Raw genomic sequence first — 26,131 nt, 5'->3', positions numbered from 1 at the left:
ATGGTTTTGTCTTTGCTGTGTGCGTTTTAGTGCGCAGGACGCCTCTTTGCGTGGTTAGTTAATCACAAGGGAATTAGTTGAGGGTTCTCATGCTCTAAGTCCTGCGCATCGTCTTGCGTTCTTCTTCTGCTCTCGATAACGTGAAGATCAGAATCGGGTTGATTGAAGTAAAGTCTTCCGCTTTGAAACATCCCATGTAACATAGTTGAGCAAGAGTCAACCATATATTCAGCTTAACTAACTATGTCAGTGACATCGGGAACACATAACCCCATATAACATGCCATTCCGGTGCCCTCAAAAATTTCAATACCCAGTCGTGATATATTCACTGATATCATACTCTCATGAAAAGAAGATTTCGGTCTGAGGAGGGGGGGGGGGGGGGGGGGGGGTCTTTATCGGTTGTATCGCTGAAACTAATCGTGCTCCCTTCGATTTAGCTGAGGCTAGATTTGGCCTATACAACCTGCAACAAAAAAGTGGAGTGAGTTAAGCTCAAGGACAAGGACTGGAAAAGAATCCAAACTCAGTTTAAGGGAAAACATAAACAAAAAACAAAAACAAAAGAAAATTTCCACGGAATGATTCCAGCTTTTGGGATGCAGAACTTGAAGGGAGAGCAGCATGCGCACTACGGAACCTGTCACCCAATGGAGTCGGCCGGTACAGCACAGTAAAGGTAAATGGAGAAAGAGGAGCAACAAGTTTTCTGGAGAATTTTCTGAAATAGTACGTACAACATATATAGGGCGAATTTATATAGGGGATTACGTGGGATGATGGTAGGTACCATTAGAGTGAGGAAGAGAGCAGCAAAAAGGAACCAAAAATGTATTATTATGCATAAAATATTTTGCGTGCAAAATGGGCCAAGATAAACTCATTAATGTATATATATATATTTATATATATTTATATATTTATATACATTGGTAACTGGGTCAATGAAAGGGACTGATGTAATGTTACAAAAAAAAAAAGTTACATATTTTCAATGTTGATGACACCGTTACCATCTGGTATCGCAAGAAAGAAAAAGTTTCGGAATGTATCGTATCACCAAGCACCGATCTAAGGGAAAAAAGAATCAGGGCAGAAAAATATGAGAACCGCGGAAATGCTTCAAACGAACAACAGCTCAAAATAATAAAACACATCACGCCAGTCCAAGCTCACCACCAAAACACTCCTCAAGATGAACCCCATTGATATAGATATAGATATTGATATTGGGATAGACCAAAAAACATAGATAAATTCTCCGCGATATATGGGACTGTAGTTGTTACATATGTAGATGCACCGGTAGATAGATAGTAGATAAATCCGTAAAACACAGCTGACAGGATCGTTGCACATGCATGTGCGCGCACTTTTAATGAAATAGCAGGTTAGTAGAAAAAGAAAACGACACAATTTCAGTGCACGCATCATATAACTACCCAGTTAAGTTGGCGTTGTATTCGTCGTCGTCGTCATCGTCGCCGCTGTCGTAACTTGTGGTGTCAGATCTGCAACCTGAGCATCACCAGAGGGATTCACGGCACCAGCACCAGTATCGATACTGGGAGTATTCGGCATTGTGGCAGTCGTTGCTTGCCGTATAGCGTCCGACTCCGACTCCGCCTCCGCCTCCGCCTCCAAACTCACGCTCCTCTCCATACTCAAATCCCTCCTCGACCGGGATCGCGACCGGGACAAAAACCTCCCCCTCAACCGCCATAGCCGACTCCTCCTGGACCTATCCTCCGCCGCACCAGCTCCGGGAGCAGAGAGCGATGCCTCCCCCTCCTCATCCTGCTCTTCAATTGCACCTCTTGCCGTCATATTCGCGTCGCGCTCGTGGCGCGAACGGCGCAGCCCGCGCAGCGTATAAATATGATCTTCAACAATGGCGTGAGAGCCCATGCCGCTGGTGGAGGAGGAGCCGAAGAGCGTGGATACGCCGTGGTGACGGCGGGAAAAGCCGCGGGGGTTGCGGAGGGGGGAGAGGAAGCGGTTGCTGTGGGGATTTTGGGAGGGGGAGGGGGATCGGGTGGGGTCTTCTGAGTCATGATCGCGGTCGGATCCATCAGCGTTGTCGGGGTCTGGGGGGTTGAGATTTACGCGACTATTCTGGTTGTTAGCTTGGGTGATGTTTCTTTCGGGACTTGTGTATGATGTGAGGGGAATTGGGAAATGAGGGGTCTGTTTATTGACTTACCAGAGAGGACAAGTGCCAGAGACATTTATTAACCAGGGGTCGACGCATTCGGGGTGAAATTTGTGCTGGCAGGGTAGAAGCCGCACGTCTTGGCCCTTTATGAAGTCATCTGTACAGATCGGGCATCCCAACGTGCCCGTTTCAGGTGGTACGTCGGGATTGATAACTTGGGGTTCTGGTGATGCCGGGCCGATGGAGCCGTCACAGTGTGATTCACTGTCTGTTGCCTTAGCCTTAAGCGATGCGGTTGGTTTATCTTCCTGCTCCTGCAACGATTCTTGTTGTTTCTGTTGCTGCTGTGCTTGTTGTTGTTGTTGTTGCTGCTGCTGCTCCTCTTGTGGTTCCGTCTGAGAACCGGGGATTTTCACTCCATCGACTCCTTGCCGCGTACCATTTCTACGCAGATTATGCTCGCCACCTCCATCGTTCGACACCATCTCGATATCGGCCTTGGCGACTTGTTTAGTCCCATCGCTAGAGTCGTCAAACTTGATAATTGGTATTGTTTCCAGCATTGCACGCGCAATCCCCTTGGCGCGACTCTGGCGTGGGCGACCAACAATGTTGCGAGGCCCATAGCGCTCCGGATTGAGATGTGCTCGTATGGCGCCGGTGACGATGACGCTAAGGAACAGAGCAGTGATGATGCCCGTGATACTATATAGAATGATCATGGCTGCTGGCGCTGCTAAATTAGCTTCGATCACGATTCTTTTTTCCTTCCTTCTGAAGGGGAAAAAAGGGAAAAAAGGGATAAAGGTATGTACCATTGTTTCTCCGTCCATGATCAGTCCCAGGTCTTGGCAAATCTTCCTCCAGGTCTGGAACTATATATGACGTCTCTTCATTGGACTGAGGCTCGGAGAACAGACCAGCTAGTATGTCGTGGGAGACTCGGATATCGGTGACGGTGAAAACATTCCTGTATGGAGGCCAGGTTAGGCCTGTGGAGGAGTAGTTGCAGTGCTCAAACTTTGTGCTGTAAAGAACGATTGCTTTCGGACGGGACTCTGTGAGCACAGCTGTCCGGATTGTGTCATCCGCTTTAAGATTCCCCGGGTAAGCAGAGTCGTCGCAGCTGATATAGGCAATATTATTCCCCTTGACATCGGAGGCGTTGTTGGCGCCTATGGGAACTAGGGTCCCAGTGATGTTAAATTCCTGCGGCCAGATACATTGACACATGCGTTAGTGAATGCTCGAAATTTAATATCCATTGTCCACAACAGATAGTATTTTCATATGTCTGTAATTTTATATGTATATGAAGATATGAAGGGGGGTAGAAGGTAAATCCCATACCGAATAGACGCCATCCCGGAATATCCTTCTCAGGCTTCCAGTCAGTGGCGCTAGATTGACACCTGGTAGCGGAAACTGTCTCGTCATTAATTTGAAATTCGTATAAAGCATTGGGAGATAAAGATCGGAAGAGTCGTTTGAAGGGCGGGCTATCTGCGCTTGCGCCGTTGCGGCGAGGAGAACGCATATCGACAGCAACGCGGATATCATCATTTCCGCAAGGGAGTATGAGAGTATATGGAATTGGTGAATGATATCTCCTTTCGGCTATTCCTTTCTTTGTACGCACTCATCGGACAAGATGTGGATTGGTATTTATCTACATATCCAAAAGGTATGCGGTTTATCGATAAGCAATTATGGCTATTGAATGTGAGATAAGGATACTAGACGAATAGAAGTTGACAGACCCACGGATGTGCTGGAGAACAACAACGCCAAAACACATAGTCAGCAGCGTCAGACAATGTAGATTGCGGGTAATACGACTGGATGTTGAAGTGAAAGCGCGGCGGGTGGAAGTGCCGGATAGCGATAAGCGAAAGAAGAGGAGGAATAGATTCGACAGAAAATGACGACTTTAACTCAGTGGAATGAATTAAGCCCCATACTGGGACATTACAAACCAAAATTACTGATTAACAGCAGGGAGGATAATAATAATAATAATAATAATAATAATAATAATAATAATAATAATAATAATAATAATAATAATAGGTGAGGTGAGGTGAGGTGATGAGAGGTGATGAGAGCGGAGGAAGACGAATGGCGGTGTCCCGAGTGTTTCGGAGATGTTGACGAGAATGTGTGGGGTTGAACACCGCCACTCTTAGAAGAAACAAGGAGGCGTAGATTCAAGACCCGTTGAACTAAGTAACTAGTTGGTTCACAGCAGAGAAGTTTCAGAAATTCTCCTGTGGAATATGATAGATATGTATTATTGGCAGTGTTCGCCAGATTTGAGATACAACTTCTACGCTACTATCATGCATGTAGGTGCCGTTGGACAAGTCAAGTTTATATTGTGTGTCTTGCCCATTTTGAGAAGTCACTAAGATAGAGTTATTTTTCCAGTCCTGGGGAATCTGATTTAAAATCCCGTTTCTATATTTAAAATTTCAAACTCCAGCTGCTCCCTTTTCAACGAGTTGATGATCCACGGTAACCAGCGAGAGATTTTGGCTGTGGCTTCCAAATATAATAATCGTGAGATATAAAAAGGTTCTTTCAAAGCATCCAGGTCCCCGTGACTTTTCCGGATTTCCGTAACAGTTGGACAGCCGGTTAGTTGGAGATTATCAGATAGCTCTCAGTGGTTTTTGACCCCGCGCTGGGGTTTGAGAGTACAACCTCTTTGACAGATGCTGGCACATAAATAGCTCCTCTGTACCGAGCTCATTATTTATTCAGCTGGTTGAGGCTTTGAGAGGCGGGGGTTGGTTAATAAGGTTGCAGCAATCTTTAGTTAACTACGCTGTGTAATTAGCCTCATGCCGGGATTGACATCGCTTGCTTAAAAAAAAAAAAAAAAAACGCAGTCTATATCTAGAATATCGGGTTTAGTTTGTTGAGCGTTGGCTGAGAGAATAGTTAGTTATTGAAGGATGAATGTTGACCAACTCATGATTCAGAGCAAATCTCTCCGAATTGTTCTTATATGGATGGTGAATTGGATGTGATGGGCCCCGTTTGACGCCGGGATACTTGCATTATTATTCATGTTCTCCACCATGCTCGCCTTGTATTCTGTAATTCTCCCTCAAATATCCTGAGCCAGGGTTTGTGACGTTTGTTCTTCATGGGCCAATGAGAAGAATCTGCGATGTCACTGGAGTTCATGGATGCATTTCAAATGGGCTGATTAATCTGCAGCGATCATCTACAAACTTTTGGTGAACAAGTTTTTCAACAAACGAGGTTCCATTTCCAATCCCGAACATTCATATTCATCACTTCATCATTCGTTAACTCGTAGCTTGAATTCTTTTCAAAACCTTTTCTTCTGTTCAACCGCCTAATCCCAGGCAGTTAGCTACCCGTGTACTCTCTAGACCTGCATGGTTCCCCAGATTATATACTTTGAATGGGAGCTGAAGTTATATTCCTCGAAATATAAGCATAATGCTGGCCAATCGATTTCGATCCGAACGAGACGTGGATGGTGCTGTTGCTGCTGGTTCCAGTGAGCACAGAAATCCTCTCACAATCGATATGACGAATTTTTTTTTTCTTCCTCTGCTGCTATTCCAAATCTCCCCCATCCCCCGTGTCATTGTCAATATGTCACGATGTTTTCACAGGTTGCCAAAGGTTCGACCTGCAACATATTTCGCCATCATGACGGCCCCCACTTAAGTAATAACTTGTTGTATGAACCTTGATAAGGAGATGAAATCATACTGTTAGCACCCTGCGGTGATCTAGTCATATGTCGGCTCTATTTCTGGAGAAATCAGCATCGCGATATGGTACTGTTGTTCGTAACAGGTTCTGAGTGTCGTTACGGAACATACTTCAATACCCGACCTGTTACGGTCCTGCGCGTCAACCGCTCTGTCGTGCCACCTGAGCCAATAGCATCAATTCCGGCCCCGATGTCTCTGGATTGCTTCATCCCATTGATGGTCTTTGCGCTTTGCTCCGTCAACTTATTGTACGCCTGTGACGACTCATTTGCCCCCTACATCGCGGTTCACCATCGATTGGGTCTTCGCAACGTGCGTTGTAGACACAACCATCATCTCTCAACTCTGCCCTATCGATATCTCCATCCGTGGCTGCCGCCCAATCCCAAGCCAAAACGGCTCTCTCCTTTTACCAGTGTATGTATTTTGTCTCTCTTTGGATGTCGCACGCTTGTGCAGTGGATGCACCCATCTTGCCATATCCCTCGCTCATCTCAAGAAAAGCGAATTGTGTATCTCAATTATGCTGCTATCCAATTTATTCTCCGTCAATTTGCTTCCCTGTGAGTCATGTGGCTGCCACTTAATGGCTACCCCAAGGTTATAAACACAGTGCTACGGGCGTTTCAACGCTCTTTGCCTGCCATATGGTGTGTGGACTAATTGACTGTGCTGTCGTGGCTGGATCATTGGGCAAACGTAACACAGCAGCACGTTTTCAAGACGTTGGAGAAACAGCACATAGCGGAAGCTCATCGGGATGATGAGAGTTCTGGGAGACCGCGAGATCTCGAATGATGCACAGCTGGCCTGTTCCAGGAATGGACATCTAGTTCAACCGTATAGGTTGTGGGGAGAATATTCAATCAATTAACTACGAGATGACAAGGTAGCTCATGTAGGTGGAGTATATCCAGCAGATTCCCCCTCTGTATAGTTAACTACTTGAGCGAGGAGCTGGAAAGTTGCTTGTTGACTCAGGCCATCAATATTTCCTATTCCGTCGATTGCGGTCAACTTCAAGTCAAACTTCACTGCGAAAGCAACACTCATCAAGTCTATGTTCGTTCAACTGTGAAGGTAGAGGATATGACAGTTAAACTCACCGCTGAAGTTAGAAGAATATAGATAATTTTTATCTGCCATTTCTCTTCGATATCTGACTTTGCAAACGTTGTTGGTCATTATTGTGTCATGTTGAACCCTAATACCATGCACAGCCGTGTGCCTCCGTCTTCTGTAGTAGGCATTGCTACAGCTTGCCTCAAGGCTCGCTGCCTCTTTTCCATGACGACGGAATGAAATCGGTATGCAATTGATCTCACTTAATCTAGGAATATCTAGCTGAACGCACTCTGCAACGAGAATATAACCCATACCGAGGCTCCGGTCATAGCACCTCAGCGCATTTCGCAATCCCTGATTTAACCAAGTTGATGGATAGGTAACGTGGTGTTTATGAGCACAGAGAAGCCGAAGGCCTTCTTTCAATATGCTGTTTCGTTGTCTCATTTTGATTTGGGTGCTCCTGCAAACATCGCTATGCGACCATTGGCCTTATCATCGATATTATGGGAAGAAATCCCGCTCCGGTGAATTCATGCCCGACTTTTCTCGTGCCATTCAGTCCAAAGGTAGCCAACACCGCTTCATCCACTGGCTTCATGACGTCTCTGAAACGCAGGATAGCGGCGAAGTACGTCGCATGTTCATTAATAACACCATTCCCAGGGATGCGACCAGTCTAGACGAAGTATTTGACCATCTTAAACGGCCTCAGCCCGGTAACTTCAGGGGCAATATTTCACATTTGGTTCCACCGCTCATAGCTAACCTGCCATCTGACGAAGCTGAGAAGCTCTTTGGAAACCTGAGGTATGCCCTTGATTCCAAGTGTATCGTCGATAAATCCAACTGGTGGTATAGAACCACCGACGGATCTTGCAATTGGATGAAAAAGGATGAGATCAATGAAGGCCGGATCGGAATGGCAAAGGCTAGGGATTACGGTGACCACCATTACGCTGACGGAATATCCAAGCCGCGCGAAGGTCCCAATGCTCGTGCCGTCTCCAATGCGTTCTTTAAGAGAAATAGGACTATCTATTATGAACATACGCCACTTCTTATCGGGCTGATTGAGTTTGTCATGCATGACGTCACGTATAGCATGGACTCGCCAGAAGAAACTATTGAGGTTGAAATGCCTCCTGATGAAGACACATTTGATAAAAACACAAAATTTGTGGTGCATCGTACAAAAGCCGTCCCTGGGACTGGTACCTCCATGACAAATCCTCGAGAAAATGTGAACATGGCGACTACATGGCTGGACATTTCGAGTCTTTACGGCTCTACCTCAGATGTGGCTCGAGCAATACGATCATACAAGAATGGAAAACTGTTGACGCAAGAAGTGAAGGCTGGCAATATGTCACTGGCTACATCATATCTCCCGTTCAATTCTTGGAATGTTTCAATGAGGACAACACCCGGACTGGATCCTACCACGTTATTTACGGGAGGTGATCCACGGACAAACGAAGACTGGCTGGTGTTAGCTGTCCATACCCTCCTGCTCCGAGAGCACAATCGCCTGTGTGACCTCTTGGCCAAGCAGCATCCGGCATATGTCGATATGAAGAATTCAGAGCATACCGATGAGAAGCTCTACCAAACCGTTAGGCTGATAATGTCTGCCAAGTATGCTCTTGTTGCCAACTCGTACCAGATGGCGTACTGGACTGATAAAATGCCATGGCCTAGAGATGACGGTGAGTAAAATAAACAGTGGAACTTCCGGTTTATCGTTGTTAAAATGAGGGAACTGTCCAACTAACTATCTTTTCTAACCTTTTGTGTCCCCGGGGGCTAAAAGGTTTTCCACTCTACCGTCAAATGTATGGCGAAAGCTTCATGGAGATCAACCCGATGAACACATATCCCTGGCCACTAGTAACAAAGGGTGGGAAGCCTATGGTGGTTTCTGCCGAGATGGCCATCGTGTATCGGTTTCATGAGTTTATTATCAGTCAGTTTCCTATTAAAGATGCCAAAAATAACACATTATGGAATCAGTCGGTCTTCGATACAGGATTCAATCCACAAGGTTTCCTCAATACGGGTTTAGATAGCATTCTACGCGGAATGGTTGGCAGTCACATCCCAAATTTCAAGAGCGGAGTCGATGAGTCCTTCAGATCTGCTGGGAAATATAGAGCTGAGCCATTCGACGTTAGTACGTGGAGTATCGTTCATGAGCGGGAACAAGGGCTCCCTACGTTTAACACGTATTTCCGTGAATATAATAAGCAAGGTCAACATCTCCTCTCACAGTAAATTCCACAAATTTTACATATCTAATCATCTCATTCTTGCAGACCCAAAAGTGACTGTCAAAGTTCCATCAACGTTTGAAGAATTCACATCGGATCCTGAAAAGGTTCAAAAGTTGAAGACCCTTTACGACAGACCCGATGATGTCGACTTAGTTGTTGGTGTTCAGCTGGATGAGACGTACTTCCCGGGAACCACTGTGCCGAAATCCGCGCTTATTATAAGTTTGTTCAGTTTATTTGGCATGGGCAATTCCGACAGGTTTTCCATTGGCTTTGCCGTAACCAGATGCCTTCTTGTGGACCAGCCGTTTGATTGTCATCCCAGCAATGCTCTAGAGGAACTGCTTTGGAAACCACACCCGGAGCCAGGTCTGCCTAATATGCGCCGGCTGGATGACTTTTGGCTGAACGAGCTGGATTTCCCAGATCATGGCACGAATCTGCTATGGAGATTGGTCACAGAGAACACTGATATCAGTTGTCTCCAGCAGGATCCTTTATTCCCTGCTGACCCCAAAACCAATCCCGTCCTGTGTAGCCTTCCAACTCTCCCTTGGTGGAAAATTGCAACTACAGCGGTATCAGGTTTTGAGATAGTTGAAACAAATATAGAAGATTACCATACGGCTTTGGCCACGGTCATGCTGGCCCTTGGATTGGGTATGTTTCTACAAATGAGGTCGAGATTCCGCCATGACAGGCTGAATATCCCCCCCGTGTACTCCGGACTGCCAATAATTGGAGAGGCGCTGAATTTCGCCAAGGATCCGAAGGGTGTTCTGTTGAAAGGCTTTGTGGAGTACGGTCAGACCGTATCACGATGTTTTGGCCTGAAACTCGCATCACTGGTCTACTTTGTCGTCACTCGATCGACCGACCTCGAGTGGATGGAGGCTGATAACTCCAAAGAAGAGATATTCAGCCTACACAAGTTTCTTGGTGTTATCAACTTCCCTCTTATTGTCCACCAGGAAAACTTTGATTCAAACCTACACGTCAATATCGTACGGGAGTATCTGGGAAATCGCCGGGTGGTATCCAAGTTCGGAACGACGATATTGGACGCTTCCAATCGGTTCATTGACAATTCGTTGCCACACACTAGAACCGATCTATCACAGTTTGTCCCAGTTCTCATGAAGTACATTACGACGGTTATCGGAGCTTGCATGGTTGGAGATGAAATTTTTGACCATCCCGACTTGCTGAAAATATTTGACCAGTTCAATGATCACGCTGTCGAAGCAATGGGGCTATCTAGCTTATTACCGTCTCGTCTGCAATTTCTCGCCGGTATAAAAATCAACGCAGATTATAGGAAGGCTCGAAAGATTCTAATACCGATCATCCAGAAGAGGCGAGGGCAAATCGGAACAGCTGAATCGGGTGCCAAAAACATTACTCTACTCGACCAATTTCTCAAAGACGTGCCGGATAATGAAAGGGCTGCTGGTAAGGAGCGACAACCTCATTCCAAATAAGGAAGTTTAGGTAGAGAACTAACATACCACTTTCAACAACACAGATCTAGTTGTAATCCTCGTATGGGGTGGCCTCACAAACCTACAAGCAACATTCCCATCCCTCATCATGGATATCATCAACGACCCCAACGCCACAAGGGCACTAGCTGATACATGGTCCCTCCTGGACCCCGCGAGACTCTCCGTCTTCGATGAACTCCCCAGACCCGATCCAACGAATCCATGGACCCCGCTGCGTGCAGCTATGTTCGAGTCCATTCGCCTCTCCGGACCGATAACGGGGCCTGCCCGCTTCATTTTGAAAGATGCGCAACTGCCTTCATCCATGCCATACAAGACTTCACCTCAGGAGACAGAGTCAGAGTCAGAGCCGGCGCCCACAGTTAAACCGCAGAAATTACCCCAGGGCCAAGTCGCGACGCTCTCCGCATACTATACTCATCGATCGCCAGCAGTCTATGGACCGGACGCAGCTAAATGGGTCTCGAACCGCTTTTTGCGGTCAGATCCCGACATTGGTAGCCCCAGGTTTATCAGTTGGGGTTTGAAGGGCCCACATACGTGTCCTGGGCGCTGGTTTGCTCAGGAATGTATCCTGGTTATGTCTATGTGTTTGATGGGTAGGTATGATATTGTGCCAGAGGAGTACCTTATTGACGAAGAGAAGTATATATATTTGTCTAGCAATGTTGAAAGGCGGAATGTTAGGGTTACAATAACTCCAAGAGGCCGATGTTTGTGAATAAACGTGACAGTTGCACAAAACTATATATATATATATATATATATATATTGTGAACCCTTCATTTCATTAAATACCCCATGAGGTAACTGATTAATGACCTTAAGGGATTTTAGTTAAGTTGGGGAAACATTGGGAATAAGAATATCAATCCATAGCTGGAGCAGATACAATCCGTAGACATGCTTTTCCGTCTCCATTTTTAGATGTCCATGTTGCGCAATCATAACGCACATGTTCCTAAGACAATCCGCCTCGATAAATAACTCATTCCAAGGCACAAAAGGTGGAGACAGCAAATACCATATCTCTACATCGGTCAATCGATGATGTGGGGATGCGTGGCAATGGCTCGGTATGCAATAATGCTCCAATACCTACGTGTATATTGTTAAGGATGTCAGGTGACCCCTATGGAAATTGTGCTCGTCCTTGGTTCCAGTATAGACTATCAGGGAGGGCATTGGGGCCTTTTTGCAGGTAGCTTAACAGATAACTAGTTAACTATACACTCCGTTTTAGTCATCTCGCAGAAGTGCCGATGAAAGTGAGGTGCAATGATACTCCCTGGATCCATTTCACATTTAATCTAAGAGGTTGCTTTCCGGCCCACTGACCACACAGATGACGAAGGTGCAAAAACGGTTTGGAAAAATTTAAATAGACGCGTGTGGGCTTATGCCATTTTTAGGATCAATAGAGAAAGGAAGCGGTCTCGGGTCCCATGGGCCGCTCAACAACGTCCCCATGAAACGACGGGCAAACTTTTTGAGTGCAGCCAATGGCAGCTAGTGAAAACGGGAATCCCGAGTTGCCGGCGCTGAGATCAAGTGGGCTTGCGCAAGGAAGGTGGCAAAAGGGATATGTGGATGCTGAAGAGGCCTGGATGGAATGAAATAATTGATTTTCTTGTTTTGAGATGAGAATAAAAAAACAACAACTGCATGTGTTTTGTGTAAAAGCCTTGGGCTGGCTGGGTTGGAAATAACTAATTCATGGGACGGTATTTTGGAACAGGCAAAACCGAACGCAAAAAAGCCAATCTGCGGACAACACTCAGATCACCCACTCGATGTCTCTGACCTAATTTACAGGGTTTTTCCCCTTCCACTCAAGCCCCACGCCACAAGGAGTCCCCCACCCCATAAGGAGGCCCCCCGCAAGGAGACACAAATCAGGGATCGTGGAGAAGACGACACTTATTTTGCCACAACCCAGCAAGCCTCAAGCCTCAAGCGTCAGGGAGAAGGCGTTCGGCTAGACCTCCAGACTGGGCGCAACGCTAAGAATGAAGGCGTTCTTCTAGTTAAGGTTTTAACCAGCTCCAGTTAAAGCCGTAAGCCTGAAACAGCCCAAAACGCAAACAGATAGCCTGTAAGATTGCGCCTATTCTCAGTTGTTCTGATGCGCCGGATGCCCATTGCCAATGTGTGAAGTTAAGTGGAGTCTCGCGGTTCGAACTTCTCAGTCTTGCTTCCGATTCCTGCATCAAATTCCCTGATAGCTTCATGATAATAATTTATTTATTTAACTAGTTATTTATTTTACCTCTTTTTTTTTTTTTTTTTTTTTTTTTTTAAAGGTGTCTCCCGATAATCTCTCAGTTCCATTCTTCCTCATGATCTTTTTTTGGAAACTTATGGAGCGAAAGTGACGTTTCCTGGAATTCCTTTCCCCAGAATCCCCCATCCACTCATCTCTCTCTCTCTTTTATTTGATGTAATCTCATGTATCCACTATTCTTCGTCTCTTCATTCCGATTCCTGCTCTTCCCGACTCTCATTTATATAACGTATCCTTCTTTCACGTATTTTAAACGTCATAGGCTGCTCACTCTTTAAGACCACTTTCGTTGCTAATGCCAAAAACATACATTCCTCGTCAGTGAATTGATTGTCTCATCCATAAATAACTGGCCGACTACCAAGGTTCAACATCCATCCACATTCGTTACCTGCTTGGTGACCACGACTCTCCATCGGATCTGCGACATCCACCTGCAGATCAGGCTGCCTCTCTGTTTTATTCCCCCCTGCTTTTGACCTGCTGCTGTGCTGGTGGTACCTGTTAGCACCTGTGGTTTTAGCGTGTGATTTGGGCTTGAACACGAGCTAAGGTTATTATAATTCGATTTATTTCTTCCTTGGCAGATTTTCTTCTGCTTGACCTCTCTCACAATGGGCAGGCCTGGCATTGGGAAAAAACGCTTCTCCCGCGATAGGTTCTTGCGATTGGGGACCGACAGTAACAACCAAAATACAACAACCAATTCCCACGATGCCACAGTTGACATACCGTTGACCACTGTTTCGAGTCGAGGCCAAACCGGCGCCCGAAAGGGAGAAACCAATGTCCCTTCTTCTTCCTCGTCCTCCTACGTCCCGCCCTCAGATCTTCCAGGTGATACTACCAACGAGAAAAACGGTTTTTTCCATCATAAGCAAGGCGGACACAGGATGCTAAATAGGGACAACAGACACCTCGAGTCCGCTGAGGATGGCACCATCACTCGCATGGGGAAATTCTATACTGCTATCTTGAATTTCTCTGTTATTACCAGGTACTTTATCTATGTTTCGCCCCTGGCCTTGCTCATTGCGATTCCCATTGTTGTAGGAGCTACCATTGCTCGAGGTGCAGAAATCGGCGGAGTTCGAATTGTTTGGTTCTTCACCTGGGTTGAGGTGGTCTGGTTGAGTTTATGGGTTTCCAAGAGTGTGGCACATTACATCCCTTTTGTGTTCCAGTTTCTGTGCGGCATTGTTAGCTCAGGAACCAGAAAATATGCGCTGATCTTGAGGGCTTTGGAGATCCCTATTTCTCTCATTGGTTGGTCTATGACCTCGCTGGCAACTTTTATCCCGGTATGTCTTTCCTGAACCTCTCACCAACCGTAAGCACTTGTGGAGTGAAAGGACGTATTGATATATATATGTATATATTTATCTGTGCAGAGACACTGACTACAACAGCTGATGACACGAAACCCAGACGAACGTGCTTCCAATGATACGGGCATTAAACCTTGGCAAAATGTAGTCAAGAATATTCTGTTTGCTGCATTTATCTCGACTTTGATCCTTGCCGTTGAGAAACTTCTGATCCAACTGATATCCATCACGTACCACCGAAGACAATTCGAGATGAGGATCAAGGAGTCTAAGCACAACATACAACTCCTTAGTATGCTTTATGAGGCGTCGCGCACGCTCTTCCCTGAATATTGCCCGGAGTTCGAAGAGGAAGATTTTGTAATTAACGACCCCATCGCAAAGATTGGTAAAAGCCACAAGCGGGTTGGTTCTGCATCCCCAATGCGCTTGATTCATGGCGTGGGACGAGTCGGGGACAAGATCACCGCTGCTTTTGGCAATGTTGCCCAAGAGATAACGGGGAAACAGGTCTTTAATCCAACCGCTGCTCACTCTATTGTCACCCTGGCCCTTGAGAAGCGTAAATCCTCTGAGGCACTTGCTCGTCGCCTGTGGATGTCCTTTGTTCTTCAGGGTCGAGAGTCTCTTTATCAAGAGGATATTATTGAGGTTCTCGGTGCGGGTCGGGAGGAAGAGGCGAAAGAGTGCTTCGCTGCACTTGACAGAGATGATAACGGCGATGTCAGTCTCGAGGAGATGATTCTCACCGTTACTGAGTTTGGTAGGGTCAAGAAATCAATCAACCACAGTATGCATGATGTCGATCAGGCTATCCACGTACTCGACAACGTCCTATGCACTATTGTGTTTATCATAGTGGTCTTAGTTTTTGGTATGTTCTTCCTAGGCTCTTTTCTTTGTTCTCTTGCACATATAACGGTTGTACTAACATTGCTTTATAGTTGCTTTTCTCAATAGCGGTTTCGGCACCACTCTCGCTGCGGGTGCGACTGCTCTTCTCTCTATGTCGTTTGTCTTTGCTACAACCGCCCAAGAGGTTCTTGGAAGCACGATATTTCTCTTCGTTAAGCACGCAATGGACGTAGGAGATAGAGTCGACATTGGAGACCGTCAGCTGGTCGTGGAACAGATTTCTCTCCTCTACACAGTGTTTCGGGGCGTTCGAGATCAGAAGACTTTCCAAGCGCCAAACATAATTCTCAATACACAATGGATTGAGAACGTCACTCGCTCAAAGGCCATGCGCGAGCAGATCACCCTGACTGTAGACTTTGCTACCTCATTCGGTGATATCCAACTACTGAAAGCTGAGATGCTAAAATTTGTCCGTGACAAGGAAAACAGCCGCGATTTCCAACCAGACATTGACATTGAAGTTATTGGCCTTGGCGAGATGGACAAGCTGCAGCTGAGGGTAGAAATCCGCCACAAATCCAACTGGTCAAATGAAACTGTTCGAGCTTCCCGTCGGTCGAAATTCATGTGCGCTTTGGTCCTTGCCGTTCGCAAAATTCCCATCTATGGACCTGGTGGCGGAGACGCGGCGCTGGGTGACATTGGAAGACCGTCGTATTCCGTCTCGATATCCCCCGAGCACGCCGAAGCGAGCAAGGAGGAGTGGGCAACGCAAAAGGAAGGGAAACGGCTGGTTCCAACTGATGAGGTGGATGAATATTTAAGGGCGCACGTCAACGACAACTTGGGCGATTCCCAGGGCAAATCCTCGGCTGTTCAGGCCAAGACCCCAGGCGGCACGACTGTCTACCGCGGTGCCTCAAACTCATCCCCGCAACACACGGAATCATCTCTAGCCCAAGCGCTGAACTCTCGCCCTCCAGCCATGGACCAGGCACGCGTTGACGAATCTGAGATTTTCCGTGAAGATTTCACCACTTCTCCTATTAACCATCCAAGCGTAAAAGTTGGAAGTAAAGGCGGTGCTGGCTCACCGAAACAGAACGTAAACTCATCCATCCAACGCGTAATCTCCACCGGTCGGCGAACAGGAGGTGCAAGCTCCGGCACACCTGCCAGGTTTTTATCGTCCAATACCCCCATCGACGAATTCCCACAACCACCACAATCCCCCCCATCATCTGCAACACCGGCAGGCTCCGTCCCACTACAATCCATCCAACGTAACCCAAATCCAGCGGCAGACTACTACGAATTCTCAACACCATTCAACAGCTCTCCTGAAGATGAAAACCCGTATTATCCCCCTGTTAACCCCACCAATACCAATATTCATTTGCACCCCGCCAATCACTGATGATTTCATCACCTCGCTTGCCACATTCGGCTGTTGGGTATGTTAGCGACGGTGGTGCTCCGCCTGCGAATGCCAGTGTGGACCCCAGGCTGCAGACGCAAGCACCATCTGGGGAACGGCTGGCGCCGGGGGGAAAAGCGTTTTTTTTCATCATCACAGCACCAGCAGCCAAGATGATTTATGAACGAAATGAAACGGGGAAAAGAAATCTTTGAAGACATTTAGAAGGGGAAAGATAGTTTTCTTTGTATTTTCCTGTCTTAATTTTGCATTTAGAACTGAGATCTGAGGTGGTCCGATTTTTTTAGATTTCTGAAGGGGATGATGGCTGATAGATTTACAGAGTTTGGATATATTTTTATGGCAGGTCGTTCTTCACATGCTGCCACCATTTATCTACATGCAGCAGCTGCTGGACTATCTGCTTGCTCACTTCTTTGCTTCTTTTTTCATTTTCTTTTCTTCCCTATTCTTTCTATTTTTTTCTTCTTTTTTTCTTTTTTTTCTTTTTTCTTTTTTTTTTTTGAGAGAGAGTAAGAATATATCATTCATTTACTTTGAGAATGCAGTTAAGAGTTTGATGTGTCTGATTTCCTTTTATCCTCTCCTCACCTGAGATAGATGTATAATTATATTGATATTTTTTGATTTGTCAACTCGGCCTTTCAAGACCACGATTTATACCTATGTGTATGTGCTAACAGGAGTTATCTTGTGATAACAAACCTGCAAAAGCTACGTGGATGTATTCCAGATGCCAATTAAACTATCTATCATATAAGAGACCTACAGGACACCTATGTAACTACTTATTCAACGTACAAGTCGATGCTTATTACAAGAGAGAACGAGAGAAATGAGGAGGGCAATGGTTAAGAGAGCCAGCCCATTCCAGACACATACAAGTCAACCAATCAATGAAGAGGTAGACATAATAGGGTAATGAATAATAAGAGATAATGACGGGATATGTGCCATGCAGATTGTTGAAAATGTCTTGATGTTGTGAACAAGCAGGGTATAAGGTATTGCTCATTTGAAAGAAAAGAATAAAATAAAATTTAAAAAAAAAGAAAGGAAAAAAAGCAGGATAGCGGCGAAGGCACATTGATTGAGTCAGTTTTTCAAGCCACTAACATGAGGGAGGAGTGTAAGTAGAAATGGGGGGATAAGACTGGGGATGAGTTTCTTTGCTAAAGGAATGGGAACGGAGATGCCCCTTTCTGGAACAGCGACCAATCTGTGGGATTAATTCGGATTCCGGTATTTCTTCTGCCCAGAGGGCATCGAAGACAACTAGACACATCCAGGGGCCTTTTTAAGACTCCCCTCCCTCCCCCTCCCCATTTCCACCCATGCAAATCCCAAGCACAGAAAATTGGATTTCTCCCCGTTCAATCCACACATATATCACCTATATCACATTAATCACACCCCATCTCACTTGGTCTCTTTCCATGGATACGACACAGGGTCACCTTTCCTAAGCCAAATCTTCGTCTTGCGCTTCGTCGTCACATGCTCCACGAACGCTTCACGGGTATACTTGGCTCTAAACTGGCGGATCCAGCGCGGGTCCCATAGCTCGCTGGCCACGCCTAGATCTTTACAACATCTCATCATGGCATTGGATTTGCAGCCTTCAGTCGCGGTCGGTATGCCGTCGGGGGAGAAATAGTCCTGTTCACCGCGGGCGACGGAGACAAGGCTGTTTAAGTTCATTAGCTTTATATAGTTGCATATATTCCATTGTAGGATAGAAAGGAGGGAGAAAGTGAGGGGGAAATAAGGGGTTCTACGAACCGGCCATGCGCAACAAGCGCATACTCCCTCGTCACCGTCTTAGCTGTGACAATACTCTCACTCCGCGGCGCAAGGCCCCAACCACCGGGTCCAAATGCTTTATTAAGTATGCGTCTATATTTTATTTCGGGTAAATAAACGATGCCATCCGGTTTTATCTCAACGTCATCCGGGTTTATCTCTTGGGTGAGGACTTCAGCGGCTTCCTTTGAGAAGGGCTCAGCGCTGAGACCGTGAAAAGAGCGCGTCCAGTCGATATGGTTATTATTGTTATTGTTAACACCTGAGATATCGATATCTTCAAGATCATCAGCTAGCCCAGACTTGCTGATGTTCTGAACGTTGGCTGCGGTTGGGGCGGGTTTTGACTCGGGCGTGGTCGACGTGGAGTTGGAGTTGGAGGTAGAATTCGAGGTAGAGTTGGAGGAGAGCGGTTTAGAAGAACTAGTGGAGGTTCGATACGGCTTCGAGGCTGTAGATGCTCTAGCTGTTGCGTTTTGTGACTGGCGGTAGGTGGGTGAGCTGATGATGGAGCGGAATGGGATATGGGAAAGCTGTGTTCGGTGGAGTTGGAGCAGCTCTGTAGTCCAATTAACTCTGCGCAGAGCACGAGATGCCATTATACGGGGTAATCTGACTGGCTAAATGCTAGCCAGGGGTCAGCCTAATTATCAAATGGTTGGACTCTTGATACTGTGATAATGTTGAATGTGGTCAGTGTATTTTAGATCAATCCGCGGATATTTATAATTTCTGCAAAAATTTCTCTTTGGCGTCCGAAGTCAGATCATGTGACATGAAGACTTCCTATGGATAAAAAGATAGGAAAAAAATTGAATAATTAAATTAATGTTTATACATGCATCGGAGGGGAGTGTCTCGCAGTAGAATTACACCTTTGATCTGATTCCTGGCCAAATGTTTTATGAAGCGTCCTTTGATTCCGTCCGCTGTTCATTGCCGTGGCGTTTCCAGCACTCGCGAAATGCCTCCATCTGCAGAGAAATAGAACAGCCAGAGTCAGCATATGAATATCTAGCTGCGACATGTAGGATGCTGCGATAGGCTGTGACAGGCTCTACGAAGGGCTGAGGTCAATTGTCTGTGCGGTTTGGATGTCCTTGGTTGTAAATAAATATTTGAATATTCAAATGAACAGCCCCAGCCTCATCATCCCCCATCTCACTTACTTCTTTCTTGCACGCTCGCCAGTCTTTCTTTTCAAAGTAACAATCGTTCACCTTCAGCTGCTCCGCTATTCAACCCGCCCGAAATGGCATCCCGTTAGAGTTTCTCTCTATCTCTTTGCTACAAGGGTTCATCTTAAATACCTGCGCATCCGGTGCTGAAGATCCGTTTATCCCTGGTCAAGAGAGTCAGTCTACCAGGCAAAGAGCCGAGATCCCTGACCGGGGAAAGATAGAGAAGAAGAATCCATACCATTCATCCGGTTCGTCATCATCCACGGCCTGCGTTACCAGCGGCTTGTCCTCTGCTTTGGACATTGTGAGGAAGCGCGTAATTTATATTCGTGGTTGGAAGAGTGGTGTTGAAGTACCTCGGAGGATCAGGACAATAGTTATTTGTTTATCCCCCCACTCAAAAGGACCCAGCAGCTGAATAGCTACTTAACCAACTACAAAAAAATTTAAAAAAAATTAAAAATTAAATAAATAAAATGACCACCACCAACCCCAACCTCCTCTCCAAAAAGCTGAACGTCCTGGTCTACTCCGGTGCGCAAACTTATTCTGATTGGAAAGGCAATGTTCTGACCCCCCCTGCCCCAGGAAATGGAACCACCATCGACGCCGTCCGCCACTGTCTATACTCCCTGCGCCAGCTCCTGGCTGCAAACTACGCCGTGATCCCCGTCACAGGAGACATGATCATAAGCGAGCCTTGGACTGCTTCATGCGCCCTGCTGGTTATTCCTGGTGGCGCTGACCTACCATATTGCAGGACTCTAAACGGAGAAGGGAACAGGAGAATCTGCCAATTCGTCCAGCGGGGCGGTGCATACCTGGGCCTCTGCGCGGGGGGTTATTATGCCAGCAAACGATGTGAGTTTGAGGTCGGGAACAAGAAACTAGAGGTTATTGGTGAGAGGGAGTTGGCCTTTTACCCTGGCATATGTCGCGGATGCGTTTTTCCGGGGTTTGTCTACGATAGCGAAAATGGCGCTCGAGCTGCTGAGCTCAAGGTATCCAAGTCTTCGTTGGCTTTTGGATCCGTGTCTGAGATTTTCAGGTCATATCACAATGGTGGGGGTGTCTTCGTTGATGCGCCCAAGTATGCAGACAGAGGTGTCGCAGTTCTTGCGAGTTACACGGAAAAGCTCAAAGTGGATTCCGGAGAGGGTGCTGCTGCAGTAGTCTATTGTAAGGTGGGCGAGGGCGCAGCAATACTGACCGGACCTCATCCAGAGTTCGTATTTCCCGCAAAGCCTGTTGATAGCTGGGAGCTGACGAAGCCCAGATTTGCTGCGTCGAATCTTGACAGAAATGCCGATGGACCAGGTTATGGGAATGTCGTGGATACGTTGGCTGCAGATGATCAATCAAGGGTGAATTTCTTGAAGGCTTGTCTAACGAAGCTAGGTCTTCGGGTTAACCAAGACTCGTCTACGGTGCCATCGCTATCACGTCTGCATCTTTCCTCTGTGGATCCTCAGGGGGCTGTTGGTTTGATATCAAAACTACGGGATATTATTACAGTGACTGATGGAAAGGAGTATATCAAGGATGACGTTGATACATTTCACCTGGAGGAACCTTCTTTCATGGGGATGAAGGAAGTAGCTGAATCACTCCCTAAAGTTACCGAAGAGAAAAATGGTCAGGAAGGCGATCCTGACAGAGATGTCGATTATAATTCCGTTATTAAAGAAATAGTCGTCCACGACGACACTCCTTCATCCAAAGCTACCCCTTCTTTCAATCACCATGCATTTTACGCTAATCTCAAAGAGTATCGTGCACAGTCTAAAGATGGTATTCATGAATTTGGCTCCAATATATTGTATGGAGAGGTTGTCACCAGCACAAACACCCTTCTAGAGAAGTACGAATTTGACTATCTCACGGTCTCCCCTTTCCCCTTTCCTCTCCCTCTCCTCCCAATACCAGAAGCTTAAATAAATCTAGGAATACGCAACTACTACGAAGACTCCCACAGGGATTTGTAGCTACTGCTACCGTCCAATTGGCTGGGCGAGGCCGCGGATCCAACGTCTGGGTGTCCCCGTCTGGCCAACTGATGTTTTCAACTGTCATAAAGCACTCAGTCGAGAACATGAACCGCGCTCCCGTGGTATTTATACAATACATTGCCGCCATTGCTATCATCCAGGGTATCAAAAGGTACGATAAAGGATACGAAAACATGCCAGTAAAGCTAAAATGGCCCAACGATATCTGTAAATATACCCCCTCACCTCTGTATCTCTCCTCACTACTTTCAAATCAATTCTCTCCTAATTACTCCTAATTAGACGCCCTGGACCCCACCCAACCAGACAACAAGTCCTACACAAAAGTAGCCGGCATCCTCGTAAACGCCCACTACTCCTCTGCACAATACATCGCCGTCGTCGGCATCGGCTTAAACGCCCTAAACACTTCCCCAACCACCTCACTCAACTCCCTCCTATCCTCCCAAACCTCCAAAAATGGCAACAAGCCCCTCCCCCCTCTATCTCTCGAAAGACTCCTCGCCAGCATCCTCACCAAGTTCGAATCGCTCTACATCCGCTTCCTGCGCACGGGCTTTGACCAGCATTTCCTCGACATGTACTATGCCGACTGGCTGCATATGGATCAGATCGTGACGCTGGAAGCGGAGGATGCGGTGCGTGCACGCATCAAGGGGATTACGAGCGATTATGGATTACTCGTGGCGGAGGAGTTGGGGTGGGAGGATCAGCCAACGGGAAAGAGGTGGGAGTTGCAGAGTGATAGTAATAGTTTTGATTTCTTTCGGGGGTTGGTTAAGAGGAAGATTTGACCGGGGGGGGGGCTGAGATCTTTTGATAAGAGGATTGAGATGTGCTGACTGCATTACCTGGATACCTAAACGGTGTCTTGATTGCTAAAGCCCCCTCATTGTTCTTGATAATAGATTCTGCTTCCAGCAGTTATTGCGATGCAATAATTATAGATGTCTATATACAGTCACTCGATTCCTCACAATGAAGATATAAAATTCTTACGTCCGTTAATGCTATTGACAAATATACGCAAATATGAATAGATAGTCACCACTAATTTCGCCATTCACTTTCCTTATTATTATCTGTAAACTGCATTTCCAATATCTGTATACATCTGCCCCTCAAACCAATGAATAAATGGGAGTAATGACCAAAATGAAAAGCCAAACAGCTAAGTTTGCAAAAAGGTATCATCAAATATGACAAATCGAGAGGCATAGGAGGCAGAGAGTGGAGATATGAAAGCTATTGAAGGAAAAGTTAACGGATAGACATCATGTGGCAACTGTTTATACTTTAAAATAAAGACTAATCTGAGAAGGATAGTAACTAAATAGAATAATGTAAGCGGTATCGCGAAACCGTCGTGAACCTTCTCTTAGTACATTCCGCCATCTGGCGTAGAGGTGATGAATAATCGTACGAAAACGATGGAACGATGGATAACGGATGCTAGGCATTTTATCTGCCTATCCAACTAGAGAATAGAATGAACAGGAAATTTCTTGTTGCGTGATATAAAATGTACATTACATGGTTGTAGGGTGCATTTTCATGCTTGTAGATGGATATCCCGTAGAAAAGATCGCTTGCTGGATTCGGAAATGCAAAATGTATCAGCTGGCGACAATTCAAATGCGCTGCTATCTTTGACAACTGGTGTTTAGGCTTTGGGGATGCGGAAGTTTGTGCTGTATTGGAGCAGGGGGATTATTATTAGCGGATCTGCGTGATAGAAGATTAGCCTGCGGTTGATCATATGGAAGAATAGGGAGAATTTCTTTCTCATACCTTTGCCAGGGCTCTGCAGAACTGGCGATTCCAAAGCATATGTTCCCAAAGCACCAAAATAAAATCAAAATCCCATGCAAGAAAATTTCCGCAGAGAACTTATTACAATCAACCCATTAAATAGCTGGACATTCTTTTTCTCTAGACACTTCGATTAATAGCCCAGTCGTTATTCCTCAACAACAAACTCATATGCTCTATCTCCCTTTCCAATGGGGATCTGCTCCGCCCGATGATTATACAACGTCCGCTCAAAATACTTCACCCGGCCAGACTCATGCACCAGAACAATTGTTTGAGTCTGCGTCCCATACAAACCCTTCATATACGCATGGTGATCCTGCGGACCGTTGGCCACCAAGTCAACCTTCTCATGCAACTTCGACGTACACACCTCATCGACAGTGTGTTCAATCTCGCTATCATCCCCAATAACAGGGATAAATATGCTCTCCCGCAACAGATTGATATACGTTTCCAAATTCCCGCCCTCGTGCAGTCTCGGCAATGTATCCCTGCTCAGCACCGCCAGCAGCCGGTCAATAAGCGCTTCCTCACTCTCCTCTAGCTTCACAGAGATATCAAGAGCCTCTTTCATAAGCCTTTCGCCGTCCACAATCTTTGGCCACGAGCGGTCTCCAAAGGCAGTATTGCTCAACCCAATTGTCTGTCCCTTCTCCTTCGCAATCCACTCAATGCCATCTGCTGCGGAAACTCGGTTGGAAACGACAGCTAGCGGCCCGCGCACAGTCCCGCAGGCAAGACTGAAGCCACCCGCCAGATGCGCTTCACCGCCCGAAACAAGACCCTCGGCATACTCCTTGGCGCTGACTTTGCTGTCTGGAGGTAGCTCGAGGTATGAATTGACGATAGAGCCTCTGCTGCGGACACCTACTATCTGGCTGTATGTGTCGTCGCGATAGTTTGTCAGCACGGCGATGCGACCTTGCTTTGTGACGCCTAGCCAGGTGCCGTGGACTGCTCGTGCTAAGTCACGCGAGGCGAGCACGTGAGATTTGTCCTCGGGCCACCAGTCGGCGGGGGCTGTTGGGCGGTGGAGGAATTCCTGGCTTGTTGTTAAGATGCAATGGAAGTTACGAGGAGTAATTGGGGGGGATTGTATTTGGGATCCTCCGTTAGAATGGATAATATACATACATCTCGGTTATCGATTAGTATAAGGGGGTAGGAAGGGTGGGCGGTTGAAATCAGAGCTATGCACATTGTTGGAGCTGTTTGAGCAAGATGCCTTGCTGGGTATCTTCGTCGAAATATGAAAGAGTCTTCCGTAAACCAAAGCTTGGGGGGTATTTTATTGATTCTTTTGGTCCTTTTTTCTAAGCGGTTTAGAGATATAAATATTCTGCTGTGAACATGCAAAGCTGACGTATTCTAGCACTTGGACTTTGATATCAAGTTCCCAGACAGCCACTTCTCATTTAGTTAGTTGTTGAGTGTGGAAAAGGGGAGCTAAGCCCGGTTATATATCTATACCGGAGGCTAAGCCCGGCTAGGGGATTGGAACAACTTGAAACAAAACTGGCGGGACGTATGCGCTGTAAAACACGTCCTCCAAGAAAGCCCGGTACAGCGCAGTTAAGTTACAGCAGCGGGACGAGTGGGGTGAGGTTGTCAAGGTTGAATAGTGGCGTGGTCTTGACTTTGGTGGAACTTCCGACGATGAAGAAAGAGAATGTGCAAATAACAGTCGATGTGGCAGTGGGATGCTAAAGAGACATTTATATAGGACAGCTGCCTTAGTATCAATATCTAGAAGCTTAAGCAGGAGTCAAATCACGTTTTCTTGAGCACAACACAGTTTTGTCTACCTGTACTCCGTACGGATGTTGAATATTTAGGGAATGGCGGAGGTTTGGTGGTGATGCTTGTGCCGAGCCCGAGCCAAACAAATACATCTTCTACGATGCCTCCATGGGCTTTGTCGCCTTGCTGACAACAACAGCAGCAGCCAAAAAAGCCATTTGCGAAGGTTGCTCTAATGCACCAATGTCGCATCCAACAACCACTCAGATCAAAGCGAATACAGAGCTATGTATTGCTATATATAGCTCTGCAGTTTGTTGGTATTCTAAACATACCATACTATTACTTCGTAATGAAGGTAGGTATTTTACACAAAGTCCTATTCAACATTCTTAAAGCAAACTCTAACACTTGTGACAATACCACCATTCTTCATACCAGTTGACCTCAGAGCAACGAGGCCTTCTCAGAAAGGTCCTTAGTGGCAGTGAATGTGGGAACATGTCAAATCAATCGAATATTGATTTTCAAAGGTGAGAAGCCATGTAGCTATGACACCTGGGTGGTGTGTGCCGTTCGTCAGTTGCACGCAAAACCTTACCCTACGTACGCAGCGTCGGGCGCACAAATACCACAAATGACATACAGACTAGTTCTATCTTCCAGAAGCCCTGGAAATCAATTTTAAATAATATATATATATTAACTGCTTACGATTTGTTTCGCGGAAAATATGTTTTAAGTGCGGGAGATTCAATAGTCAGGCATACTGATCTTGGGAGCGATGGAAAAGACACAAATACATGAACGAATTCCACGGGTTTCACACACACCATGTTCTGGACACACAAAATGACGGATACGTTGGTGATAAAATCAATGTTGCGGCTGAATAAATATGTGAGCTTTTCTGGCG

At 46.2% G+C, this 26,131-nt stretch overlaps 7 protein-coding genes across 7 annotated transcripts; 3 read left to right on the top strand and 4 right to left on the bottom strand.

Annotated features, from left to right (window-relative positions):
- Window positions 1-1,449: 1,449 nt before the first annotated feature.
- PADG_00469 (uncharacterized protein) lies at window positions 1,450-3,695 on the bottom strand (the record flags this gene model as incomplete). The annotated part of the gene is made up of 5 exons (XM_010757538.1): window positions 1,450-2,113; window positions 2,207-2,553; window positions 2,641-2,891; window positions 2,974-3,342; window positions 3,509-3,695. The coding sequence occupies 5 exons, from the start codon at window positions 3,693-3,695 to the stop codon at window positions 1,450-1,452; spliced, it is 1,818 nt and encodes a 605-aa protein (XP_010755840.1).
- A 3,713-nt stretch (window positions 3,696-7,408) lies between these two features.
- PADG_00468 (uncharacterized protein) lies at window positions 7,409-11,480 on the top strand (the record flags this gene model as incomplete). The annotated part of the gene is made up of 4 exons (XM_010757537.1): window positions 7,409-8,690; window positions 8,795-9,232; window positions 9,297-10,706; window positions 10,780-11,480. 4 exons carry the CDS (start codon window positions 7,409-7,411, stop codon window positions 11,478-11,480), a joined length of 3,831 nt encoding a protein of 1,276 aa, XP_010755839.1.
- Window positions 11,481-13,657: 2,177 nt separating this feature from the next.
- On the top strand, window positions 13,658-16,646 carry PADG_00467 (uncharacterized protein; the record flags this gene model as incomplete). Its single annotated transcript, XM_010758061.1, has 3 exons — window positions 13,658-14,344; window positions 14,453-15,245; window positions 15,316-16,646. The coding sequence occupies 3 exons, from the start codon at window positions 13,658-13,660 to the stop codon at window positions 16,644-16,646; spliced, it is 2,811 nt and encodes a 936-aa protein (XP_010756363.1).
- A 1,440-nt stretch (window positions 16,647-18,086) lies between these two features.
- On the bottom strand, window positions 18,087-19,069 carry PADG_00466 (uncharacterized protein; the record flags this gene model as incomplete). Its single annotated transcript, XM_010758060.1, has 2 exons — window positions 18,087-18,354; window positions 18,450-19,069. 2 exons carry the CDS (start codon window positions 19,067-19,069, stop codon window positions 18,087-18,089), a joined length of 888 nt encoding a protein of 295 aa, XP_010756362.1.
- Window positions 19,070-19,772: 703 nt separating this feature from the next.
- Window positions 19,773-19,954, bottom strand: PADG_00465 (uncharacterized protein; the record flags this gene model as incomplete). Its single annotated transcript, XM_010757536.1, has 2 exons — window positions 19,773-19,812; window positions 19,890-19,954. 2 exons carry the CDS (start codon window positions 19,952-19,954, stop codon window positions 19,773-19,775), a joined length of 105 nt encoding a protein of 34 aa, XP_010755838.1.
- Window positions 19,955-20,127: 173 nt separating this feature from the next.
- Window positions 20,128-22,454, top strand: PADG_00464 (biotin-[acetyl-CoA-carboxylase] ligase; the record flags this gene model as incomplete). The annotated part of the gene is made up of 3 exons (XM_010758059.1): window positions 20,128-21,512; window positions 21,596-21,867; window positions 21,943-22,454. 3 exons carry the CDS (start codon window positions 20,128-20,130, stop codon window positions 22,452-22,454), a joined length of 2,169 nt encoding a protein of 722 aa, XP_010756361.1.
- Window positions 22,455-23,620: 1,166 nt separating this feature from the next.
- On the bottom strand, window positions 23,621-24,675 carry PADG_00463 (uncharacterized protein; the record flags this gene model as incomplete). The annotated part of the gene is made up of 2 exons (XM_010758058.1): window positions 23,621-24,517; window positions 24,610-24,675. 2 exons carry the CDS (start codon window positions 24,673-24,675, stop codon window positions 23,621-23,623), a joined length of 963 nt encoding a protein of 320 aa, XP_010756360.1.
- Window positions 24,676-26,131: the final 1,456 nt, after the last annotated feature.

The sequence above is a fragment of the Paracoccidioides brasiliensis genome (genome assembly GCF_000150735.1).
Source record: "Paracoccidioides brasiliensis Pb18 unplaced genomic scaffold supercont2.1, whole genome shotgun sequence".
NCBI classification, from domain to species: domain Eukaryota; kingdom Fungi; phylum Ascomycota; class Eurotiomycetes; order Onygenales; family Ajellomycetaceae; genus Paracoccidioides; species Paracoccidioides brasiliensis.
Note: the sequence above shows the minus strand (reverse complement) of the source record. Positions and strands in the feature narration are given on the sequence as shown.